The sequence below is a fragment of the Elgaria multicarinata genome, chromosome 19 (assembly GCF_023053635.1).
Source record: "Elgaria multicarinata webbii isolate HBS135686 ecotype San Diego chromosome 19, rElgMul1.1.pri, whole genome shotgun sequence".
NCBI classification, from domain to species: Eukaryota; Metazoa; Chordata; class Lepidosauria; order Squamata; family Anguidae; genus Elgaria; species Elgaria multicarinata.
Window position 1 is genome coordinate 2720039 of NC_086189.1, and position 26926 is coordinate 2746964.

The 26926-nt window shown below is 44.9% G+C and overlaps 1 protein-coding gene across 1 annotated transcript; it reads left to right on the top strand.

Moving 5' to 3' along the window:
• Nucleotides 1-13011: 13011 nt before the first annotated feature.
• On the top strand, nucleotides 13012-21907 carry LOC134411239 (lipocalin-15-like). The gene is made up of 5 exons (XM_063144955.1): nucleotides 13012-13139; nucleotides 14671-14810; nucleotides 17256-17326; nucleotides 21257-21373; nucleotides 21882-21907. The coding sequence occupies exons 1-5, from the start codon at nucleotides 13050-13052 to the stop codon at nucleotides 21905-21907; spliced, it is 444 nt and encodes a 147-aa protein (XP_063001025.1). The 5' UTR covers nucleotides 13012-13049.
• Nucleotides 21908-26926: the final 5019 nt, after the last annotated feature.

A 26926-nucleotide genomic window follows, 5' to 3' on the forward strand; every position in this document is an offset into this window, starting at 1 on the left:
CCAGGTATGGGTAACCTTAGGCCTCCTGGGGCCCCAAATCTGGTACTCTTGGGTTCATCCTGGCTACACCCTTTTCCCATTACCACTCTGGATCTTCCCACACCTTTGCATGGGGAAGAACCCAAATTATCCCTCAGGTAAGTCCCAGTATTGGAGAGCATGGTGGTTTATTCTTGTACCACATGTGGACAACTTTTGCTTTGGATGCCCAACGTGTCCTGCCCCTTCTGGAAAAGCTGGCCTGGTCCCTCCACTTCTTTTTCTCTTCAGGCTTGTGGCTCCTGGCATGTCCTTGGTGTGGCATCTAACTCCTGGGATTTCCCACAGCGTAAGGAGGAAATGAAAGTAGTTGTTACCACTTTGAGTAAAACGGCAGATGGAGGTCTCAAATTTAGTACCACTTTCCCAACGTAAGTGCCCTGGTTTCTGTCAAGCACATGTATCCTGTTGGTCTGTTTACTTATTAAATGGGTCTTGCAATTGCCCACTAAAATAGTGCTCAAGACAGCTAACAATAAAATACAGGGGGAAAGCGACAAAGTTAAATTAAAATCATATCTAACTAACCACCACCACACTGGATAAAACGCAGATAAAAATAAAGACAAATAAAAGTTTGTTTCAATATTGTCATCCCTAAAACATCAGGCATGTGGGCCCAAGCTGTGGTTGCTCTGTGTTCCTGTGGGAGACAGAAGGAGGATATGAAATCTTGCACACAAGTTGGTGGAAATTCTAGATTTCAGACCTGAAAATCCCCATCAAGATTCAGAGAGACATGAAAGAAAAAGTACAACTGACATCTTAAGACTTGTTGGTAAAAATGTTGAGGTGATGCTCTTATGGTTCAGGTGGTGGATTGTTCTGAGATGCAGAAATCCAACAGCATCCATATTTGGTCATGTTGTAAAGTGTTTGAATTAGGAAAACAGACATTTCCATTTCTGTGATCAATTTCTTCCCTGTCAAAAAAGCGCAGAGGGTGCTTGCTCTTCCAGTCAGAAGCATCCCAGAAAAACACCACCACTTTGGAGGACTTTATGAACCTTAAGAGTACAAGGAGAACGTTGCCAGGGTGCTACAACCAACACCTCATAAGTAAAATTGGGGGATGGAGGAGGGGCTTCCCGGCTGCTGGTGCAACTGCTATCCAGTTTTAGCATCGAATTTGGAGACCTTAAGCACTGCTTGCCAGGGCCCCATTTTCATTGAGACACCAGATGTCCTGGAACCGACCTCCTTGGGTCCTGCTGACTTTTCTCCTTGTCTCATTTTGCAGGCTCTTTGGGTGCAAGACAATGGAAATGGTCTTTAGGGAAAGAGAAGATGGAAAGCTGGTCTGTGCGTCTGGTGGGTGTGAATGCAGGGTTGTCCTTTGGGTCATTTGATCCTGCTGGCCAGATAAATCGGCAGGTGGGTGGTTTGGGGCAGAGACTCTAGCGCAAGGGTAGACCAGCTGCTGCACAGGCAGAGACTCCGGGATTCAATGCTGGGTAAAATAGGGTGACCCTATGTAAAGGAGGCCCGGGCTCCTGTATCTTTAACAGTTGCACAGAAAAGGGAATTTCAGCAGGTGTCATTTGTATATATGGTGAAATTCCCTCTTTATCACAACAGTTAAAGCTGCAGATGCCCTGCTCTCTTTTAAATCTGGTCTCTGTAGTATAGCTCCTGCAGCTTTCACTGTTGTGATGAAGAGGGAAATTCATCAGGTTCTCCATATATACAAATGACACCTGCTGAAATTCCCTTTTCTATGCAACTGTTAAAGATACAGGTGCCCTGTCCTCCTTTTCATATGGTCACCCTAGGTAAAAAGGATCATGTAGCAGATGAAAAGCCACCCTGTCCGAAACCCTGGGCAGTTGCTGCTACTCAGAGCAGGTCATGGAGTCTAGATTAGACAAAGAGTTTGACCTGGAATGAGCCAGTTCCCTTTGAAACTTTTGATCGTTTCCCTGAAGGGAATTGCATGCGTAGACAGAAGTAAGTCCTCCAACGCCCAGCATTCTCCAGCCACTTGTAGGATTTGTAGGCTGCCTTTCCACAGCAGCCTCAGCTAGGGAGGCAACTGGAAGTTTGGATGACCACGGAGCTGAAGGAGTATGGAAGGTGGACAGGGAGATTGCGGGCCCTGAATGAGTTGCTTTGGCCAGGGCCGGGCAGAGCTGGGAATAGGCTCGGGCCAGATAGGAAATGTAGGCCCCATTTCAAACTGCTCATTAACTATTTTTTAATCAGTTCTAAATGCATACAAACTAGAACAATCTATGAAAAAGGTAATGGCCAGCACTTTTACTCAAGATGTATGTAGGACATCACTTCTTCACATTCAGAAATGCTTTATGTTAGGGTGACCATATTTTGGAAACCAAAAAGGAGGACAAAATGGCCGCCCTCAGGAGGCGTGGCCACCCCAACATGCCCACCCCCAAGGCGGTGCCAACTCAACATGTCCGGCCCCCATGGGGGCATGGCCTCGGTCACATTTATTTATTTATTACATTTTTATACTGCCCAACAGCCGAAGCTCTCTGGGCGGTTCACAAAAAGTAAATGATAGCAACCAATGAGTAGCAAAGGCACACAACTACTATAATAATATACTAAATACTAAAAAAGGAACTTACACTTATATAAAACCATTTCTTTATTTTTTATAACATAATAAGCAACCACAACAGTCATAGTACTAGGGTGACCGTATTTGGGAAACCAAAAAAGAGGACTCCTAGTGTGTGTGGGGGGGGAAGCAGCTTTCTGAGTCCTGCAGTAAGTACGTTATTCCCCCGCCACCTTAAAGAACCCGATTGGAGTGGAGGAGGGGAAAGGATTTCATTCTGCACCACCACCATCCACTCCAATTGGGGCCTTTTCTATAATGTCCACGAATGACCCACTTTCCCCTTTAAGACCTCAATTGGAGCTCGGGGTGGGGGAATGATGTGCCTCAAGAAAGCATGTCATTCCCTCCTGCCATGCTAATGGCAGCCTTAAAGGGGAAGGTGTGTCATTCCAGGACATTATTGAAAATTATAGAAAATCCCCCCTGACACCATAGAAAGAACAAAAACCAGGACAAATCTGGGGAAATCCTGACAGTTGGTCACCCTACTTTACGTGTTTTTCTTTGGGCAAATTCATCATCAACAAGAGAAAAATCAAGCAACTTTGCCCAGGGGGACTTGGAGCAAATATCATAGGCCCATGCCAACTCAATATCATAGGCCCATGCCAACTGCCCAGCCCTGGCTTTGGCCTGCCCTAAACAACTGTGCCCTAGAACAGTCGGTAGTGGAACTGAGTAGAGGGGTGTGGGGGGAGGGAGCAACTCTGGCTTTAATCCTAAGTCACATTTGACTGTAAGAGAGGAAAATTCACCTAAACAGGGATATTACAGAGTTGAAACAGGTGCAGAAAAGGGCAACTAAAATGATCAAGGGTCTGGAGCATCACCCCTATGAGGGAAGGTTATGACAACTGGGATCGTTTTAGCTTGGAAAAAAGGAGGCTAAGAGGAGACATGGTGTACAAAATTATGCCTGGTGTGGAGGATGTGGATAGGGAGACATTTTTCTCCCTCTCCCATAATACTACAACCCAAAGAGGTCATCCCATGAAGCTGATGTTAATGATTGGGAATAATTAGGGAAAGGCATAAGGAAGCAGCCAATAAAACATCAAAACAATATCAATGCTATAAGAATGGTGTTATCTCACTGACAAAACAAACAACACATGACAATGTAATCAATTAAATCAACTCTTACCTTTCAGTCTGGACTGACAATCTAGCTTCTTTCAAATAAGTCTCACCTGCCCATTTGGTTTCTCAGAGAGCATTTCAAGGTTTCCTTACAATTTCAGACTATTCCAGGATGATGGGCAAAATTCGTACTAACCAATTCAGTGCATTGGATCATGGATCCATTTCCATGGCAGCCATTCAGTGCCATCAGGCAAAAGTCCCAATTGTCTCTAGTTTCGCCACCTCTATACCAAAAGTATCTCAGAGGAGAAGGTAGAAGTAGCAGCAGAAGAAATAGCCTCTGAATTTTCCTAGAAGATCTTTTTATATTGATCCAAGATGGGACCAGATTTTTACCAATCTTTTATGTCAATTTCCTCATTTGTGTGAATCTTTACAAGGTTTCCCCAGGGACAAAACTCTCCCCCCCTTGCAGATTTAATGAGCATATCTACTGTGTATTTTCATGTATGTATATATTGGCCTAAAGTCAACATTTTATCTTCTTAATCAGCAGATGATGGGGAACTCGTCCTCCCACCCACCTACCCATGTATATTTAAAAGGAAAACCTTTGCAGCTTTCTTCTTATAAAATAATAACAATGAACAAAATTATCCTATTTGTGCTCAATTTTCTTTGGCACAACTCCGCTCTGCAATGGTGAGAGATCTGATCCGCAATTAATTTGGGATGCCCCCTCTGTTCTTTCCTGCAGCTTTTAACAAGACCACGATTACTTCCATAAAGACTGACTATAGAAACTATATGATTATCACCGTGGATGACTGGCGCTCCAGCTCTGTTGTGCTTTATGGTACATATCCAAAGAGGCATTTACCTGGGGGTGGGGGGGGGGGAGAGACAAAATTGATTCATTTGCTACATGTAATATCATTCATATATGATTTTCCTGCTGATTGACTCAAGGTAGTTTGCAATAGAGCTGTACGCAAACGGCCTCTCAAAAGTCTCCACCCTATTTCCGGGCAGAGAAATTGGGGTGGGGGGTGGGGGTGGGGTGGGGGGGACAATTTCTCCAATGGGAGGAGGAAATTCTCAGCAGTTCCTCACCAGTAAGGCTGCTGATGGAGACAGAACCGGGAGGCGAGGAGCACATGACAGAGGGCCCCTCGCTCTCTTACGTCTCCCTCAAGTGCAGATCAGTGGAATGGCCACAGAAAGAATTTCTGAAACAGGAAAAGCAAAATGGCATTTGGACTAATTTGCAGACTCGTCCAACATTTCTCAGGATTCAGTTTCAGCAATTGCAGACTCTGAGAAATGGGGCCAGCTGCCTCCATGAGCCCTTCTTAAGAGGTGCAGTCCTCACGTGCTTTCCAACTCCTTAGCGCACAGATGAGCACTGCATCACAAATGCTGCGATACCTTATGGGATTGACCGTGAAAAAGATCAGATGACATTTCGTTCCTGGGTCTGCATCTTCAGAGTTCTTGCAAGAAACTAAAATTCTGTCCAGACCACTAACATCATACCACATGCTGGGACGATACGGCAAACATTTCACAGACCTATTCAATCCCTGTTCCCATGAGCTAGTTTGGTCTGTTGACAACAGGGTCATGCTTTCCTTTGGATCCACCAAAACTAGGGCCATGTACCCAGTGTGTGTCTCTACCGGCATTCCCGTTTGGAAGACTGGGCAGAAGTTTTGATGCACCCTGGTGATGCGCATATTATGCCTCTGTGACTTGTTTGCACAGGCAGGGAACTCGAGTTGGCCCTGGAGACTGAGCAGACTTTTGTCAACCATGCTAAAGAACTGGGCTTCAAGGAGGAACAGATCAAGATAAAGCCCAAGGAAGGTAAGGACTAAGAGATGCTGCTTTTTGTACACTCAGGTCAGAGCAGAGAAAATCAAATGGAAATAAAGTAATTACTAGATAATCTGGGGCACCGAGCGCTGTGAAATGCTCCTTTTCTGGGGAAGCTGAGTTCTGGGGCCGTGGTGGCCTTATTCAGCAATATGGCTGAGGAAGAAGTGGAGGCTTTTGGGGTTTGGGGTGTGCGGATTATCTGTGTTGGCTTGCACTTGTTCTGCCGCACTCTCTCCATTACTCCCTGGTTCACCTATTCGCAAATGTCAACCTTTCACAAGCTGGTTGCCCAACAGATGTTTTGGACTTCAAATCCCATCAGCCCCAAACAGTGTGCCCAATGGTCAGGAATGCTGGGAGTTGTAGTCCAAAACCTCTGGGGGGCACCAGGTTGGAAAAGACTGCTCTATGTCATTGATATTCTCACATACTCACACACACAAATACGGAGACACTAATCGTTCACTAACAACTCAAGAATTCAACACCATCTAATATTTTACAGACAAAAGAGGTTTGGTCTGCAATGTACCATAAGCAGCTGAAGCAACAACAGGGAAACAATGCCCCTGGGCATGAGCAGGGTGCAAACGCTTCTGTGTGGGGTTGGTGGGGGATGGCAGTGGTCCTTTCCTGCCAGACAGTATCACTTCTGCTTTCTGGTGGAACCTCACACATTAGAATTGAAATAACGCACACTTGACTGCCTTCCTTCCAGCCCCCTGTTGCATCACATGACGAAAATTGCCAGTAATTTGACAGCGGTAATAATTGCAACCCCCATATTTTGTTTCCACAGTGGCCTGCACAGCTATGGAGTAGGTGAGTGTTTTTAAAGCATTGATTCAGTGTAGGGCAAAGGGAGATGTAATGTTTTCTGAGCAGTGGGAGATATCTCCCTGACTTCCTTTACCATCATGTACCTTTTGCTGCCCATATTAGATATGCAGTAACATCTCCTTCACCACATCATAAAAATAATCATAAAAATAATTAAGGTAACCATAAAACAATTTGGGATGTCCATTGCTGATAAATCTGGTTCTTTTTAAACACTAGTTTTAAAATCTCTTCACTGGCTGCCAATTAGTTTCCGGGCGAAGTATAAAGTGTTGGTTATCACCATTAAAGCCCTACATGGTTTGGGTCCAGGCTACCTGTGGGATCGCCTTTTCCCGTACAATCCGCCACGCACACTCAGGTCCTCTGGGAAGAATCTACTTCAGTCAGCAAAGACTAGGCTGGCAACCATTACCCAGAGGACCTTCTCTTCTGCTGCTCCCAAACTGTGGAATGGCCTGCCAGAGGAGACTCGTCAACTTAACAGTTTATCAGCATTTAAGAAAGCTATAAACTGATCTCTTCTGGCAGGCCTATCCAGTGGAATTGTAGGATGTTTTAAAATGATTTTAGGATGTTTTAACAATGTATATTATGTTTTAATTCAGTTTTATGTAATTTATATTTACTGTTGTTCCCCGCCTCGATCAAAATGGAGAGGCAGGAAATAAATTATTATTATTATTATTATTATTATTATTATTATTTTATTATTTTATTATTTTATTATTTTCTTGGTTCAATGGAGTTCTGTGGCATGTATGACTTGCTTGCTATCTGCAAACCAAGCTGCGGGCTGTTCCCCAAATTCTGGGAGCTTTTTTGTGATTTTTTTTTCTTGGAAGTTTCTGCAATTTGTCCAAATTTCCAACTTTGTGCAAATTTGGCAGTGGGCTTTCTGCAAATTCAGATGTAATTTGCACAAACGGGTCAGAAGTTTGCACAAATGGGGGAACCTTCAAAAAATGTGCAAAATCCCAGTAAAATCACTGAAGGAGTCAGGTGCTGTAGCAGAAATTGAACTAAAGTTTGCTGGAGGGTGTGGGGAGCCTAGGAGAACTTGATAAATTCCATGCCGCCTCACGTGAATTTTCCCTACATCGCTAAAAACAATTAGCTTAACAATAAAGCCAGGGATGCCATCAGATAAGGCCGTAGGAAGGCACTTCGCAGTTCATAAATGCACGGGAAGACATACTCCCCAAGACAGGACGATATCAGATAAATAGTGTTCATTTCACAGGCATGACTGTAACATGTCATAGGATGCAGGAATGTCTTATATGAACGTTGTCATAATCGTTGTTTTAAAATAGATATATATCCTTAGGAATGTAGGTCAATGGAACATTAAAGTAAGGTAGTAAAACATTCTAAGCCTGTTTGGTGGGCCCTAAAAGAGTATATAAAGGGGGCTTTGAACACATAGAATTGAGAGTTCACTCAAGGAGAACTTAACCTATCTTTCATTGCCTGTACAATGAACCTGATAAGCTTGACATTGAGTATAACTGAGATGGAGATTATTACTTTGCTTAGAAACACTGACTTCAAATGATGTTTGAATCTATCCATATATGAGCCTTATATTTAGTATTTTCATGCTGATATTTTGTAGTCATAGAATCATAGAACAGTAGAATTGGAAGGGGCCTATAAAGACATCAAGTCCAACCCCCTGCTCACCATAAAACCTACTTGGCACATGTCTGTCCAGCGTATTGAATGCCTCTACTGTGGGAGAGCCCATGACCTCCCTAGGCATTTCGTTTCATTGTCATACTTCCCTAACAGTCAGGAAGTTTTTCCTGATGTCCAGCTGGAATCTGGCTTCCTGTAACTTGAGCCCGTTATTCCGTGTCCTGCACTCTGAGAGGATCGAGAAGAGATCTTGGCCCTCCTCTGTGTGACAGCCTTTTAAGTATTTGAAGAGTGCAATCTTGTCTCCCCTCAATCTTCTCTTCTCCAGGCTAAACATGCCCAGTTCTTTCTGCCTCTCTTCATAGGTCTTTGCTTCCAGGCCTCTGATCATCCTCGTTGCCCTCCTCTGACCACGATCCAGCTTGTCTGCATCCTTCTTGAAGTGTGGTGCCCAGTAAAGGAATGAAAGACAGATCTTGTCTGAGGCCTTAGCTAGACCTAAGGTTTATCCTGGGATCGTCCCGGGGTCGTCCCTGCCTGCTCCAGGGATATCCTGTGTGTCATTTACATGAACAGGGATGACCCCTGGCCGATCCCAGGATAAACTTTAGGTCTAGCTAAGGCCTGAGAGATGATTTCTGAAAATAGAAAACCTATATCTAGAGTAAAGAATTTATTTTACTCTAAGATGACATCTGGTTGTGTGAGGATTCTGAATATATTAAACAGACTCATAGCCTGGGGTTGAGTATGTATGTACTGGTAATATTTTCCAAGAGAACCTCTCAACGTGGGCATATGTCACATGACTCCATGCATGTATGTTAACTACATAGGTTTATCTCACAAGCTGCTTATCTTGTAGGTAGCTTTTTAAATATACATTAAATATATTCATATGTAATGCACATATATGGAAATACAACGTTCTAGCAATTATACATAGGCTTCAACAAAAGCAGACCAGATATTTAAGTAAGTATCCATCTGAAGGTGGAATCAATATGTGAAGTACTGGTTCCTCTTTATTCAGCCCTGGTTAGGCCTCATCTAGAGTATTGCGTCCAGTTCTGGGCTCCACAATTTAAGAAGGATGCAGACAAGCTGGAGCGTGTTCAGAGGAGGACAACCAGGTTGATCAGGGGTCTGGAAACAAAGCCCTATGAAGAGAGACTGAAAGGACTGGGCATGTTTAGCCTGGAGAAGAGAAGATTGAGGGGAGACATGATAGCACTCTTCAAATACTTAAAAGGTTGTCACACAGAGGAGGGCCAGGATCTCTTCTCGATCCTCCCAGAGTGCAGGACATGGAATAACGGGCTCAAGTTAAAGAAAGCCGGATTCCAGCTGGACATCAGGAAAAACTTCCTGACTGTTAGAGCAGTACAACAATGGAATCAGTTACCTAGGGAGGTTGTGGGCTCTCCCACACTAGAGGCCTTCAAGAGGCAGCTGGACAACCATCTGTCAGGGATGCTTTAGGGTGGATTCCTGCATTGAGCAGGGGGTTGGACTCGATGGCCTTGTAGGCCCCTTCCAACTCTGCTATTCTATGATTCTATGCCACCCATTCAGGTGCTAAAAGCACTATACAGTCCACAACCCATTGCATTATAGGAGGTGAATCTTTTTGCCCTTCCAATCTTGCAATATCAGTCTTTTAGTTATTGACGGGGTGCAGAGAATCCATTGATGCTGACCATTTGTTAATTTCCATGAAGCAGGCAAATTATTTAAAAGAGAATATTAAAGAGCATCCTAGTACAAAATGTATCTATATAATAACCTCCTCCCAAAAAGAAGCAACTATTGGGCATGGCCAAAACATATGTTGAAAAGAAGTATGAGATACATTGCACCACCAGCAATTAGAAGAATTAGAATTAAAGAGATGTCATGGTATTGAACGGACATGAAACACATGCTTCTGCTGTATAAGAAGCAGCCTAAGACCTGCAGATGCAATAGATATAGCTGCCAAAGCATCAATCTGCGAATTAGGCTGAATGTGGCAATCCACTCAGTAAGTGCTTCCAGCAATGATGGATACGCTGATGCCATAAAAGCGGCTGGGCTGTATTTGCAAGTATGGGCATTCAACCACGGTCAGCAAATCATGTTTGGCATGCGAGAAAGAAAATGGCTAAAACCCTATCATCGGCACCCGCCAGTTGAGCCAAAATAAAAATTGCATTATCTACCTGGGTCTGCCATTAATAAAAATATTACCATTTTTGTCTTGTAGGTGGCTATAGCTTTGCCAGGCTTGGGGGACAGAAGCCTCCTCATGCTCTTAATAAATACATTCCGACGCTGCACTTCCACTTTTTGTGTTTGTGTGGGTGGGGGAGGGGGAGGGTAGGGGACCGTGATGCCGTCATCAGCCTGCCTCCATCCAAGGGTGAATCTTCTGCTCTCCTGTTGAAGATGCATCTGCAAGGGCTTCTATATTTCCAAGGATGAGGCAGTGGCAGAACATGTGGTCTACCTGTGACCCTGGTCCAATCACCAGTTAGATGGTTTTTGGTTGCCAGTTTGAGGAAGATCTTGGAGAACACATGTCCCGTCAGATCCAACAATACTGGGCTAGCCGCTTGCCCAATGTCCTTCAATATTAGATGCCTGCGAGAGAATTCTGGATTAAAATATCGGATCCGCAACCCAGCTTGCCCTCTTGTCGTGAGAGTACCCAAACTTGTCTTAGCTTTGAGGCTTCCCAGATGGGAGACAGAAATGGCAGGCAATTTGTAATTGATAATTGGCTCACTGGTCCTCTTTAGTGATAAGAAAGGAATCCAGATCCTGCATGCCAGGTTTTGCACTTGTGGCACAATGGGGTCAATAGAATCATAGAATAGTAGAGTTGGGAGGGGCCTATAAGGCCATCAAGTCCAACCCCATGCCCAATGCAGGAATCAACCTCAAAGCATCCCTGACAGATGGTTGTCCATCTGCCTCTTGAAGGCCTCTAGTGTGGGAGAGCCCTCCACCTTCCTAGGTAACTGGTTCCATTGTCGTACCGCTCTAGCAGGAAGTTTTTCCTGATGTCCAGCCAGAATCTGGCTTCCTGTCACTTGAGCCCATTATTCCGTGTCCTGCACTCTGGGAGGATCGAGAAGAGATGCCCTCCTCTGTGTGACAACCTTTCAAGTATTTGAAGAGTGCTACCATGTCTCCCCTCAATCTTCTCTTCTCCAGGCTAAACATGCCCAGTTCTTTCAGTCTCTCTCTACCCACTTGCAGAAAAAGACTCCTCAAGAGTAAAGGTTGCCTCATGAGCAAGGCCCTTCACAAGTAGGACTTCTGCCAGAGGGCTTGTGATGAACTGCAGTGGGGCCCCAGGTGGGGCTTCAGAACCTCAGGCTACTTAAGCCTTCAGTTCCAGTCTAGCCACTACTAGAACAATGTCTGAGCTCCCAATATCTTGCAAACCCTATACGTCCTATAGAGTGAAGAAGTTAATCTTTCTCTCAGATATAAAATCTGATTCTGTACTCTTAGTTTGTCTCACTTTTGCTCTTCTCCCTCCATGACAAAGTGTTCTCCAAAACACACATACAGACTCATGGACATTTATATATATTAGCTGGCCATTAGCTACTGGGCCACAAGGCGACATTGTTGTCATATAAAGCCCTAAACAACTTGGGACCAGGACACCTAGCAGCCCCCCTTCCCTTATACATACCCAAGCAACCTTTGAGATCTGCAGAGGAGGCCTTGCTGGTCATTCCCAAATGAACGGAATGTCACCATGAAGTACCCAGAGAGCAGGGCCTTCTCTGCAGCAGCAGCAGCACTAGCAGCACTCACCAACTGGAAAACCAGGCTTTCCCTGCTGATGATGATTGCAATGTGCTCTGTGTGAGTCCAGAAACTGCAGCTAGTGCAGAACGCAGCAGCTCGACTGTTTATTTAATTATTTATTACATTTCTATACTGCCCAATAGCCGGAGCTCTCTGTTGTTGGGAGCTGCCCCTTTTCAGCATGCAACTCCTTTGATGAGGGAACTGTACTGGTAGCCTATTTGCTACTGGGCCATGTTTAAAGTTCTGGTACTAATGTACAACGCCCTACACAACTTTATACCAGGATACTTGGGAGAGCCCCTTTCCCCTTACCAGTCTGCCCAGTCACTGAGGACATCAGAGCGCATACTCCTGGTGGTTTCACATGGACCTATGGCCCAGTTGGAGTAAAGCCTTCAGTGTGGTGGTCCCTTGTCTATGGAACTCCCAGACTGATGTCAGGCAGTCTCCAGTGTTGTTTTGTTGGAGGGCTCTTTGTTCTGGGTCATGATACCAGGCATCTACAGCATGCTGTGACCAAAGTCTCCACAGGCTTCATGCTCCAAGGCTAGATGGGAATTGGGCTCAGGGTTCTTCTGACATTCTTAATTTTCACACCATGCTTGGTTCTGTGGCCTGAGCAATGAGGGGGAGTCCCTCAGCATGGGCCTATTCCTCCTGTAGGTTGGGCCTATTCCTCTCTTCTCACCTGCATTTCCACACCAATCCCCATGCAATGGTATGGAGAGTAAGCAATGGTGAACCCAGCTGCCAATGGTTATTTTGGCTTGTGTCTCCTTTCTTTCACCTGAATGATTCTCCATCCCCTGCTTTCGATGAGAGGAGATAAGAAGATTGAGACCTTTTCAGGTTGACTGCAGGCCAAATGCCCATTGGGTCCTGGGCCAAGGCAAATGCCAGCCCTGCAATGGCTCTTTGTGTGATGTGAGGTCATCTATCACAAGGCCCTTTGGGGTGACCACGTCCATGCCAACAACAATCTCATTATCTTGGTGTGGTTGCCCACATGGCTGTGGACAGGAGAAGATGGAATTGGGTGTGACGCCAACATAGGTCGGGGGAAGCATGGCAAAGCTCTATAAAGGCAGGGGACTTCACAGACCCCAGATCTAGCTTCTTTCAGTATCTGAAAAGATTCCTTTACTGAGAAGGCAGAACAGAACAACGGAAGATGAAGGTCTGGATGATGGGGATGGGCCTGGCCCTCCTTGGCATCGTTCATGTCATGGCAGAAAAAACTGGAGAACTCGACCATGAGAGGGTAAGTAATCCAGTCCAGATACAAAAGAAGGGGGTAGTTTTATTTGAGATGCTCATCATTCACCCCTCCCCTGTGTCAGTGGGTGCCCAAAGTTCTCAACTTCTATTCTGAAGGACTCCAACTCCCAACACCATTAAGCAGAAAGGGATTAGACACATTTACAGAGGAGAAGGCTTCTAGTCCAGCGTAGCTCCAAACGCCAGTTACTCAAAACGTGAGCAAGGGGAGGCTGCAATTCTGCCCCTGTCCTGCTTGTGGGCTTCCAAGGGGCTCCCGGTGGCCACCATGGGAAGAGAACGCTGGACTAGAGAAGCCTTCGGACTGATCCAGCAGCCCAGCTCTTCTTATGTTCATGGGTTCTTAGGAAAGCCACACGCCTCGTTCTCTCACACTGGGATGTCAAGCAGGTATCCCCAAAGGACTCATTGGCAAATGCAAATAGACAGACAAACAAGGTCAGTGGTTTATTGGTGGGAGGGACTCAAGTAAGTTTGACCTGCGTGGTCATGTGGGCAAGTTTTGATTGGATGCCCAGCTTATGCTCTCCCTTCTCAAAAAGGCAGCCATAGTCCTTCACACTGAAAGCTTCATGTTTCCTACGAATTATCCCCTACAGTGCTAAGCTGTCGCCATTGTTGTTGTTGTTACTAGCTAAATCATACCCTGGGCGGCAGCGCTCCTAAGATCCTTTGTATACCAGGAAATGGGTTTAAGGAGGGAAATGTAAAAAATCATAAAAAATCAATGGATGACCCCATCTGATTCAAATTTGGTATGCTTAAAGCTCTCCTTAATATCTATTACTGTGCCAATTTTGATGTCTTTATCTTTAAAGCTTACGCAGATGTAAGCATTTGTTTAATTTTTCTTTAAACATTTCAAATCCTGCTCCTGCGACCCCAGTGACCGCTCTGAAAACAACAAATGATTCGCTTGAAAAGTAGTACCAAAATAGGTTGGTTCTTTTGCCTTTGAAGCACAATTAAAGTAGGATGCATGGGAGTACTTCACAGTCAAAGCACATTATAAGCTGGAAAACTTCGGAGTCCTTTGCACACAATTCACAGTGATTGCACAGTATAACGCTGGTGTGATGAAGCTCTAAGACTCTGCACTGCTTTGGCTCCAGATTGAAAAGGTCCATTTATGCCTGTAATGTTGCATATATGGCACAACATTTTATTTCTGAATAATAATATGGTGGTAATAATAATAATAATAATAATAATAATAATAATAATAATAATAATAATAATAATAAGGCAGTGGCTGTGGCTGCAGGCCCTCCCGACGGGTCCAGAAAAGGAGCAGGGGACTCATGAGGCTGTACTGGGGTGTGTGTGCATACTGCTGGGCTGGGGGCTCCCTGGTTCGGAAGTCTAAACCTCACTTTGGATCTGGAGTCTGAAGCAGGCTGGACCGGGTCTGAATTGGGCCAAGGCGCGTCGGGGCCGAGGGGAGCCCGGGCTAATGGAAGCTCCAAATTGGCGTTCGGTGCACACCCCAACTTAACACCACCTTTTCTCTTCAGGTTCTTGGGGTCTGGCACATTCTTGCCGTGGCTACTGACTGCCAGGAATTTTGGACGCATAAGGACGCTATGAAGATTGTTGCTACCACTGTGACTAAAACAGAGCAGGGAGATCTCAAACTGGCATTCAATTTCCCAATGTAAGTGACCTGGTTTGGGTCGAGACTGTCTCCGGCATGTTTGCTTGTTTAATTCTTAAATTTACATGTCAGCATTTCTCTAGATTAGGGCTCAAGTCAGCTAAAAATAAAATCCAGGGGAAATGGCACAGTTATACTTAAAACAGTAAAACTCATCAGTTAAAAAAATATATCCAGTAAAAAAAATTTCGATAAATTGCAAGTAAAGTTAAGAGACAAATAAAAGTTTGCTTTGCTATTGTCATCTGTAAAATATCAAGTGTATGGGACAACATATGGTTGCCTCTGCACATCTGGGAGACAAAAATATTTCTCTTCCTCCAGTAGCAGAGGCTTATATACCCCAGTTGCTGCAGAACTCGGGCGGGGTCTGCTGTTGCACCAGGTCCTGCTTGTGGGTCCCTGGTCGGCCGCTGTGTGAACTGAGTGCTGGACTAGATGGGCCCTCGGTCTGATCCAGCATCAGGGCTCTTCTTATGTTCTTATTTAAATATCTGAGCACAACTTGGAGGAGCTTCTGGATTTCTATCTGAAATATTATATGTGGAGATTTTCCCATTGTGATTTGGAGAGATATTTAAGCAAAAGTACAATCGACATCTTAAGACTCGCTGGTAAAAATGTCAAGGCAATGCTCTTCTGAGTCAACTGACTCGGACCAGTGTATCTCACCGATTGTTCTGAGATCCCTAAATCCAGCACCATCTATATTTGGGGATGTTGCAAAATGTTTGAATGAGGAGAGTAGACTTTTCAGTTTCTGTGATCAATTTGAGTTAGCAGGATTTCATTTCGTCCCCCAAAGCCCAGAGGTTGCTTGTTGTTTTGGTCAGAAAGACACTGCCATCTTGGAAGACCACCTCATTTTTAAGAGTGCAAAGTGAACATTGTTGGGGGCATACAACCCGCTCCCCAGAGATAGAATTTGGGACTGGAGGAAGGGGTGGTGGCTGCTGTCCATTGCAACTGGTGAGGTGGTGGGCGGGTTCACCAGAGAGGTCACCCCATCCATCCATCCACACCCAGATCCATCTATCTACCCAGACCACACACATCATATCAGCCCATCCATATCTTATAGAGGCCAACACAAGCCTTCAAAACAAACAACAATTCAGAACTCATCCCTTCCAAAAGCCAAGAGAGAGAGAGAGAGAGAGAGAGAGATCACCAGTCCCAAACCAGCAATATACTTGTTATTCACCCTCACTAAGGTATTTTTTAAAGGAAGAGCCCAGGCAAATACCAAATACAGATTCCCCCTTTTTATTATTTATTTTTAGAAAACCTAACATAAGGGTGTGGGGGGGGGGATAAGGAGATACAATCAGAGATTAAATGATCTCCCAAATGGGTCAAAGAAATGTTCAAATCTACCTTCATCCTCAACCAGCAAGTGACCAAGGTGAAGAGTTACAAAAACACCCCTTGAATTTAAGAGACAGAGGTTCCTATTCTCTCTCTCTGGGCATCCCACACTTCCTCTACCTTTCTTCAAGGAATCCCTTTGGTGCAAGATCAGTTCCTGGTTGGCTGGGGGGACTCCGAGCAGAGCCATCCAGGCAGGACAGAAGATCTCACCAAACCAACCTGATGCCTTCCTCAATGACTTTCTGTGTTGTGCCAGTGCTTGCCTTGGTGGGGAGGAGATATGGGCCATTTCTACACCAGCCCCAAAATGCGGGCTGGTCACGGCTGAGTCCCTGCGCACCCAAATGATGCACAGGGTCTCCCAGGAGGAAGGGGGGATGAGAATGGGTTTTCCCAGGGATAAGTACTCCCTGGGAAAACCCGATTCTTCCCATGGTCTCGGGATCATCCCAAGACCGCGGAGGTGTGGCTGCCCGTCCCGGCTTCTTCCCTCCTCCCTGTGAGTAGCTGGGAACAGTAGAGGGAAGGAACTGGGCTGGGAGGAATCAGGGGTGGGGAGGGGAGCAGGGTTTAAACTCACGTTTCATTGGAGCACACGTGCGCTCAGGTGCTTTAAAAAAAAATGGCGGGTGCAACCCCTTCCTTACTCCCCGGATGTCATTCCTGCCCGTGGACTCAGGGGAGAATCTCGCAATCAGGATATTGCCAGATCCCTCCCCACTCCCTCCTTCTACACCAGGCTGGTGTAGAAATGGCTGAAGACATCAAAAGCCTTCAGATGGAGCAGGACTGAGAGAGAGAGAGAGAGAGAGAGAGAGAGAGAGAGAGAGAGAGAGAGAGAGCAGGGCAAATTGCAAACAAAACCAGCTACCCCCTTTTTTCTGGCAGTTGTGAATCTGAGGTGTCAGTGGACCCATTGCATTTGATTTCTACTAATATTAGGTGACTCATGGTGGATTTCATTTGGGGATGTGAAAAACCATTTGCCAAGGCCCCGTTTTCACTGAGACGCAAGGTGTCCTGGTGCTGACCTTCTTGTGTCCTGCTGACTCTTCTCCTTGTCTCATTTTGCAGGCCCCAAGGGTGCAAGAAAATAGAGATGGTCTTCACAAAGGGAGAAGATGGGAAGCTTGTCCATGAGGGGGGTCTGTATGAATGCCGTGTTGTCCTTTTAACTGCTTGATCCTGCTGGCCAGATTAACTGACACAAGGGTGGTGTTGAGGAGGGAGCATGGCTCCAGGGCCCCTGATTTGCAGGCAGAAGGTCCCTGACACCTCTGGGTGCATGATACCCTGACAAGCTGGGGTGATTGGGAATGATGGGAGTGTAGTCCAACACTTCTGGACTGCACCAGTGGGGGAAGGCTGCCTTAGATTAAACGCCATTTCTGGGAGGGCCTTGCCTTCAAGAAAGAGAGTCACTTCTGGTGTGCCTCATGCACCACCGTGGAAGAATAGATTCCTATATTCTGAATCTGAATCCGAAGCAAATTGGGGTGATTCGGACTTCCCTAAAAAAGACCCGAAGTGAATCGGGGGAGGTCCAAATCAACCAGAAGCAAATTGGCTTGGTCCAAATTGATTCAGACTGATTCGGTGATTCAGACATTTTTTTGAAGGACTGCACATGGGAATTTACAAAAATGCATTCATCATCATTTTTAAAGTTAAAGACATGAAATTTGGCACCATAATAGCACTTAAGTAGGGTTTTAGGTGTGCCAAGTTTGAAGCACATTTGTTCTACCCTTGATTTTTAGGAATTCTTTTAAAGTTTGAGGTTTTAATTTTAAAAAAAATACACTCATTTTTAAAGGTAAAGACATGTAACTTGGCAACATGATAGTTTCTAAATAGGACTTTAGGCATGTCAAGTTTGAAGCACATTGGTTTATTCCCTGAGTTTCAGAAATTTTTAAAAGATTTTCCCCTCAACCATTCCTCCCCCATTTACAAAAATGAATTCATCTCCGTCATTTTTAAAGGTAAAGACAAGTAACTTGGCAACATGATAGCTTCTAAATAGGACTTTTGGCATGCCAAGGTTGAAGCATATCAGTTCATCCTCTGATTTTTAGGAATTTTTTAAAATTCAAACTCAAACCTCATTGGGGTCTACCACCTTGAGAAGTAACCAAGTTTCCCAAAATAAATGAAATTACAGCTACAGACATGAAAATTAGCACCATGGTAGGTCTTCAGTAGGGGTTCAGCCACTTCAAGTTTGAAGCACCAGTTCAACCCTTGTTTTTTGATGGAATTTTATAAACGTGTGCTTTATTGTGTACTGCTTGTACACAGCAGACACACACACACACACACACACACACACATAAAGTAGAAGATAGTGAGAGACTCAACAAGACAGAACTCAGGATATTGTTGTTGTTAATAATAATAATAATAATAATAATAATAATAATAATAATAATAATAATAATTTATTTCTTATCCGCCCCTCTGATTGGATCGAGGCGGGGAACAACAACAAGCATAAAATACACAAAATACTGATTAAAAACAGTTGTTGTTATTATTATTATTGGCTGTGCTTACCATGGGGTAAGTTAACTCTGAAGCACACACCCTGAAACTATCTTCCTCCTAGCCTCCTATTAAGGGGATGCCAAAGCATCTCTCACTGACTATGTTTCCAACCACTGTGCCCACCTTGCAGGGCCAGTTTGTGTTTTTGGCTTTGAATCGAGAAAATCCTTGGCTCACTTACTCATGCTTGCATAGCTATCTGTTGCCTGCTTCAGCACCTACACACGTCTCCAATATTACCAGCCTGGTCCTGCCTTGCAGGGCTGGTTTGACTCAATTTCTGCGGCATATTGCTCCCAGCCAGGTAATGTGTGTATTGCAGGCAGCCTGCTTACCCTATTTCTTATCTGAATGGGAAGGGCTGGATGTGTTAGCTTCAGAACACAAAAGACTCAAGTAGGGGAGATTTGCACTTCAAAACCACACAGAGATTAGAGAAGGGACAGTGTGTGCTGACTGATTAGATAGACACCTTCTCAAAGTACTCTTTGCTTTTGAGGGAATGCTTTGTTTCCTTGAAAAATCGCATATTTAGCAGTGGATTACAGGAAAACCACTGCACAGCTGTGTCTGAAATTTTTCACAGATGCCTAACACCAGGCCATCTGTATGTTGCCCAGCGTTCATGTGTGTATCTTGAAAAATGAGAAAGTTAGAGCACTTTGCATGGATTGGATTGCCTGAAAAATCACATTTTAAAAAATTCATTGTGAGAAAACCACTGCACAGATGTGTCTGAAATTTTCAACACATGACTAGCTCAAGGCCATCTGTAAGGTCACCAAGTTTCATGTTTCTATCTTGAAAAATAAAAAGAGTTATTGGTGTTCATTTCTTCTAATGCAAGTCTATGGCTCAGAGTGGAAAACGTGATCAGTCTAAAAGATCACAGCCCCAATAAACAAATAAAGCAATTAAGTTTATTGATACACAGACTGAAAATAATGCCATGGAATATTATATATTTGTATTATTTTTAATGAATTGATGGTGGTGGCCCCTCGACTGTGGAATGATCTCCCCGATGAGGCTCGCCTGGCGCCAACATTGTTATCTTTTCGGTGCCAGGTCAAGACTTTCCTCTTCTCCCAGGCATTTTAACATTTTAACAGCATTTTAACAGCATTTAACAATGTTAAGTTTGTTTTTAATGGACCCCAGAATTGTTGCTTTTAAATGGATACTGTTGTTTTTATACTGTTGGGTTTTTTTCTGTTTCTGATGGTTTTTTAAATTTTGTATACTTTTTAATGTTCACCATTTTTAACTGTTGTAAACCGCCCAGAGAGCTTCGACTATGGGGCGGTATATAAATGTAATAAATAAATAAATAAATAAATAGGAATAATTAGGGAAAGGTATAAGGAAGCAGTCAATAAAACAAAAGAATATAAATCCTACAAGAATGATGTTATGATCTCATTGACAAAGCAAACAATACACCACAATGTAATCAATTAAACCAACTCTAACCTTTCAATTTGGACTGAAAATCTAGCTTCTTTTGAATAAATCCCACCTGCCCATCTGGTTTCTCAGAGAGCATTTCTAGATTTCCTAGCAATTTTTGACCATTCCAGGATGACGGGCAAAATTCATACTAACCAATTCAGTGCAGTGGATCATGGATCCATTTGCATGAGAGCCATCCAGTGCCATCAGGCGAAGGTTCCAATTGTCTCCAGTTCCGCCACCTCTGGGGGGAAGGAAATGGAAAATATACCAAAAGTATCGCAGAGAAGAAGTAGCAGCAAAAGAAATAGCCTCTGAATATGCCTACAAGATCTTTTTATATTGATTCAAGATGGGACCAGATTTTTACTAGGGCACTGCACCACCACAGGCTGAAGCTCTCAATCTGAGTTGAGGTGGGCCAATTTGACCTGCCTCAGCCCAAATATGAGGCGGTATCAAGTTGACCAGAGGCATCCCGAGGGAAAGCAGGTCAGTTCCGAAGGCCTTGGGTGGTGGACCGCTCTGCCCGCTCTCATGGGGAAGCTGGCGCGAGACTGATTGTGAGTCCACTGGACCCATCAGACTCCCTTCCCTCCTCTTCCTCCCCAGTCACCCCTGTGCCCCTGCAACTTACCTTTACTGTGTGTCTTTAGAGAAGTGCCCCCCTCCTTTTCATAAACTAGGGAAATGGCCATTTATGGTTTGTAGCCATAGATCTATGAAAAAGAGAGAGCTCTTAGGGAAGAGGATGCATGGCAAAGGCAAGTCTTGTGGTGGCGGCTCTGTGTTTGTGGAGTGGGGGAGAGGGGGAATGGGGAAGGCGAGCAGGGAGTCCAATGTATGCATGTATGAATTTGTGGGCTTAAAGCCAACAATTTAGCTTCCTAATCAGTGGATGCTGACAAAATATTTAGAAAGAAATGCATCCCATCCCCCCCTCTCTATTAAATAATAATATCAAACAGTATCCTATTTGTTGTAACATTTATTTTGGTGTCAGTCTGTTCTACAATGGGAAGTGAGAGATCTGATCCACCATTAATTTTGGATGACTCCTCTGTTCTGTCCTGCAGCATGGGGTTCGAAAACTGTTGATGAACTAAAGACGGACTATGACAACTTTGGCATTGCCACCTACCTAGTCAAAAAGAATGGCAAGAGCCAGGGGTCCAAGATGGTGGTGCTTTATGGTACGTACCCAGGGAGGCCTTCCACCTTCATCTAGAGGGGTGGGTGGGAAGACAACATTTATTTGCCATGTTCATATATCATTTTACTGCCAATATGATCAGGCTGATTTGTAATCCAAAACAATGCCCTAGACACACAACACAAGGTGCCAGTCTATGGTCTGACCCACCTGACACGGAAGCCAAGTTGGTCTTGTACTGGTCAGAGTCTGGATGGGAGAACGGCCTGTATGCTGCCATGAAATCCATCATAGAAGAAAAGTGGGATAGAAATGTACTGAATAAACCTGTAATACAACAAGAATAAGGCACCAGGAGAGATGAGGGATGTAAGTGAATTCAGGCACGAGGGCTGCTGATGGAGTCAGATCTGGCAGGGGAGGAACCAAGCGGCAGTTGGCTCCAGCCAGGCTGATGGAGAGGACCTTGCCCTTCGGCTGTGAGGAAGCAAGAGGAGAGGAGTCACAGGACCGATGCAGGGCCCCTCGCTCTCTCAATTCCCCCTCAGGTGCAGTCAGGCAGGATGGCAACTGAGAGATACAGTTTCATAGAACCATAGAATCATGGAGTTGGAAGGGACCACAAGGTTCATCTAGTCCAACCATCTGCTATGTTCAGGAAAACCAATTCAGCCATCCCTGAGAGGTGGCTGTCCATTCTCTTCTTAAAAATCTCCAGAGATGGAGAACCCACAACCACAGAATCATAGAATCGCAGAGTTGGAAGGGGCCTACAAGGCCATCGAGTCCAACCCCCTGCTCAATGCAGGAATCCACCCTAAAGCATCCCTGACAGATGCTTGTCCAGCTGCCTCTTGAATGACTCTAGTGTGGGAGAGCACACCTTCACCAACTGTTCCACTGTTGTACAGATCTTACCGTCAGGAAGTATTTCCATATATTTAATCGAAATCTAGATAGCTGTAACTTATAATCATTATGTTGGCTCCTAATTTTTGTGGCCATGGAAAATAGTTCTTGATCATGCTCCCTGTGGCACCCTTTTATGTACCTGAACTCTGCTAACATGTCTTCTTTTCTCTCCAATCTGAACATCCCAAGTTCCTTCAGCCTGACCTCATACAGCCTCATACAATCTTTGTTGCCCTCCTCTGAACCTGTTCTAACCTGTCAACATCCTTCTGGAAATGTGGTACCCAGGATCATACACTGTACTACAGCTGTTGACTGACTAGTGCAGAGTACAGAGGAATAAGGACTTCATGTGTCTTTGATACAAGGATTCTTCTAATGCAGCCCAGATCTGTGTTAGCCCTTCTAGTGGCCATCTTGTGGCACTGCTGACTCATGTTCAGCTTTCTGCCAGTGATCCCACCCATATCCTTCTCTGATGCCATCCTAAGCCATCAATCCCCCATCTTGTTTGAGTACCCTACATTTTCCCTCCCTGAGTGTAATATCTTACATTTCTCCCTGTTAAAGGACGTCTTGTTCCTCACAGCCCAGGGTTCCAATCAAATTGTGGTCTCATTCTGCCCTCATGGGTGTTGACAGACCTCCCAGTTTTGTATCATCTGCAAATTTCACAAGAAGCGCATCAATCCTGTCATCCAAGTCATTAATAAAATGTTGAGTAATCCTGGCCCCAAGACAGAGCTCTGTGGCCCCCCGTTGGTTACCGCTCTCCAACTCGATGCAGAGCCATTAATGCTGGCTCTCTGAGTGCAGTTAGGAGCCAACTTACCGTAGTGCCATCCAAGCCAAACTTTGACAGCTTGCCAATGAGAATGTCATGTGGAAACTTGTCAAAGCTTTGCTGAAATCAAGGTAGATTATGTCCACAGCCTTCCCCTTGTCCACTAGAGTAGTTACCCTGTCAAAGAAGGAGACAGTATTTGTCTCACACGACCTATTTTTTGACAAAGCCATACTGATTCTTAGCCATCACAGCCTTGTCTTCAAGATGCTTACAAATGGCCTGCTTTATTACCTGCTCTAACATCTTGTCAGGGATTGATGTTAGGCTCACTGGTCAATAATTACTGGGGTGGGGGCTGTCTGTACATGCTCAAAGCCCTGTGGTGGCTGCAAATTGTCACTGCATCAGTCGTATGACAAAGCCACAGATCTGGAGCCACCACGGGGCTTTACCACATTGTTAAGAAGTTGGGGACTTATCCAACTTTTTCGTTGGGAGTGAGGTCACCCGAGCTCTTCCACTGCCTGACCTCACTCCATGGTTGATGGGGGGGGGCATTCTGGGTGGATAGTGACTGGTGATTGGTCACCAGAAGCCAGGAAGAGGGCAGGGGGAAGCAGGGGTGGTGGCCCTAGTACCCGGATGACTGCTGAAAACCCCCACTCTGTCCTGGCATGGGGATTACACAGCCTCCTTAACGCACAGATGTGCAGTATGTTAGAAATGTACAGCCACCATATGGGATTGACAGTGAAAATGGCTTAGCTGACATTTTGTTTCTGGCTTTGCGTCTTCCCAGTTCTCACAAGAAACTAAAATTCTGGCCAGACCACTAACATTGTGCCTTGGAAAAGTTATCCCAAACCCTTTGCAGGTCTAGTCAGCCCCTTTTCTCCACAAGCCAGTTTATTCTGAATTTACACACTGATGTAGGATGCTTCCCTTTGGAACCACCAAGACTAGGACCATGCCATTCCAGTTTTGAAGAAATGGCTGAAGGTTTTGGTGCATCCTGGTTCCCCCCATTTAATGAAACTTCTCCCTTTTTATTGTACAGACTCCTGCCTTCTACTGGTGGGAGGTATGAAAAGCACTTAGGACTCAGGTCTGTCTATGTTGCTTGTTTCCACAGCCAGGAACCAACACGTGACTCCAGAGGTCGAGCAGGAATTTATAGATACAGTTAAGGCAGCAGGCCTGACGAAAGAACAGACCATTATATTTCCCAAGGAAGGTAAGACTTAGGAGAACCTGCTTTGGAAATACGTTAATAGATTTTCCAGAAAAAAAGAGGCTTTGTTTTTTTTAATCACCTCTTCTTCAGGGAAAGCAGAGTTCTGGGAGTATGTTTGTCTCATTCAGCAATGTGGCTGAGGAAACGGAGTGGAGTCTAGCATAAACTTGTGGGTGTGTTGATTATATGCATTTGTTTGCTTCTTCTGTTACACATTCTCCAATGCACTTGCATTCATACTATCCACAAATGTCGGGCCTCTCTAACTTGGTACTCTCCAGATGTCTGGAAAATAACCCCGGTTAACAGCATGGGCTATGATCACAAATGCTGGGAGTTGTAGTCCAAAACATCTCAAGGGCACCAGATTGGAGAAGGCTAATGCATATCATTCTCTCTCTCCCTCTCCCTCTCTCTCTCTCACTAACACACACACACACACACACACTAATAGGTATCCAACACCTCAAGAGTACAACAGCCTCTTAACCTTCAAAGAGAAAGGCAGGGACATTATTGGTTGGGCACAGGGGATGGATCACCATGTCCCAGGAGGTTGGGCAAAGGACGAGGGGTGACAAATGTGTCATGAGCAGCATTGATCCAAGCACCAGGCAGAAAAGATCATTCCAAGGCAGGAGAGGCAAAAAAAAAGATAGCCTCTATTTCCCCCGGAAGTCTCAGCTCAGCTCGTAGAATGACTGATCTAAGTTGAATTTTAGGGTTATGGCCATTAAGCAACCCTCACCCCTTGTAACACAACCTTCTCATTATGAAAGTGTTTGTTTAGTTGATACAAAGGTCTTACAAATCAGAATGACAGTATGGGGAAGAATTGGGGGGAAAGAAAGCGAGGGAGCCAATCCTTTTTTGTGAACTGCCCAGGGAGCTTTGACCATTGGGCAGTACAAAAATGCAATAAATAAATAAATAAATAAATACTTCATACCTGTCACAACCCCCAGCCCTCAGACCTTCAGGTGTGTGGCAGACGACTCTAATGAGGATAAGACAGAGGCTAACCCCTCGGTGTAGGGCAGTCAGTGCCGTATTCAAGAACCTCTTCGCCACTGTCCTCTGGCCCAGAGAAGGAGTCCCTGGCAGAACATCCTTCTCTCCAGCTTCACAGGAATCTCAGGCTACAAAATCAGACAAAAGCCCTTTAAATGTGCAGTCAGCTCCTCCAGGAGGTGCACAGCTGGCCACACTACAAACTTGTCAGCCTTCATAAGACATCAGTTGGTTTGAGTTCCCTGCTGGGACATCCTCCTATTGGCCTAGTAGGAGAGAGAGTTCCTGCCAGCAGGATCCACATGGAGCTATCCAAGGTCCTATCTTCTTCTTGCCTCATTCTGTTTGCCATTGTGAGCTTCAAATGCTTCCCTTGTGAGCTACAACAGATCACAGAATAGGACAGTACCCACTGAGTCTGGATCAGGATGATTCATCTATATATATGTGTGTGTCATCAAAACATTATCTAAGTACTAAAAAATACTAAGTCACACAACCTTCATAATTGACACATTACTCCAACTGACGGTTGGCCACTAGCAACAGCTTAATCAACAACAGAGAAGCTTGCCCCCTGGGCATGGACAGAACGCCTCTCCTTCATTGCAGATACATCTGAGTGGGATTGGCTGGGTGTGTATGTGTGGGTGCTTTCCAGGCCAAAGTGTATAACTCTGCCCTCTGAGAAAGGTGTGAGGTCTACTCAAACCTCATATGTTGGAATTGAAATATTATACACTTGCCCCCCTGCCTCCTACCCCCTTTTGCATCACGTGATCAAATTGCCAGTAATATGATGAAATAATTGCAACCCCCTCCCCCAATATTTTGTTTTCACAGTGGCCTGCATGGGCTTGGAGTAGGTGAGTGTTTTTGAAGCATCAATTCAATGTAGGGTGAAGGGAGATGTAATGTTTTCCGAGCAGTGCGCTGATTTAGGAGCATCTTCCTGACTGCATTCACTAACATGCATCTTTTGCTGCCCTGGGTTGAGTGCTGCAAATTTCCAACATGGTCAGTTTAACCAGAGAAAAGGCATCTGCAGTGGGTGTTATTGGCTTGTGCCTGTGTTGTCACCAACACATCTTTCCCAATCATCATCTGGAGCACTTTTGTGTTGGGGTGGGGGACATGGTGAAGGATGGACATAGAAATGAATAAATGTACATGTATTTGTTGAACAACCCCCTCACCGCCCCATTTATTCAGGGACAGGCAAGACATATGTCTGTGTTGTAAGTGGCACTGTTGTTTCAGCAGAAAACCCAGATGTGCTCCATGTTGGCCCTGTTTGAGAAAAGCCAGGACACAGGCCATGGCTGTGCTCCCTCTGCCAAGCAATGGCCACAGCTTAGTGGCACAGTGCGTGATACACATGCCAATGGTCTTAAGTTCACCCTTTGTTGGTGTTTCCAGTGAAATGCTGTCAGATAGTAGGGCTGGGAGAGAATCTCTCTTCCTGATGGCTCCTACTATCCAGAGGAGTAGAAAATGGTGGGCTAGTTGGACCCATGGTTAGAATTAGAATACAATGACTCTACATGCAGAAGGTACCAGATCCAACCCAAAGGGTTGAAGGGATCCTGGAGAAAGAGACTGCAGTCAAAGTAGAAAATGTTAAGCTAAGTCAGGTAGTGCCGTCCAGT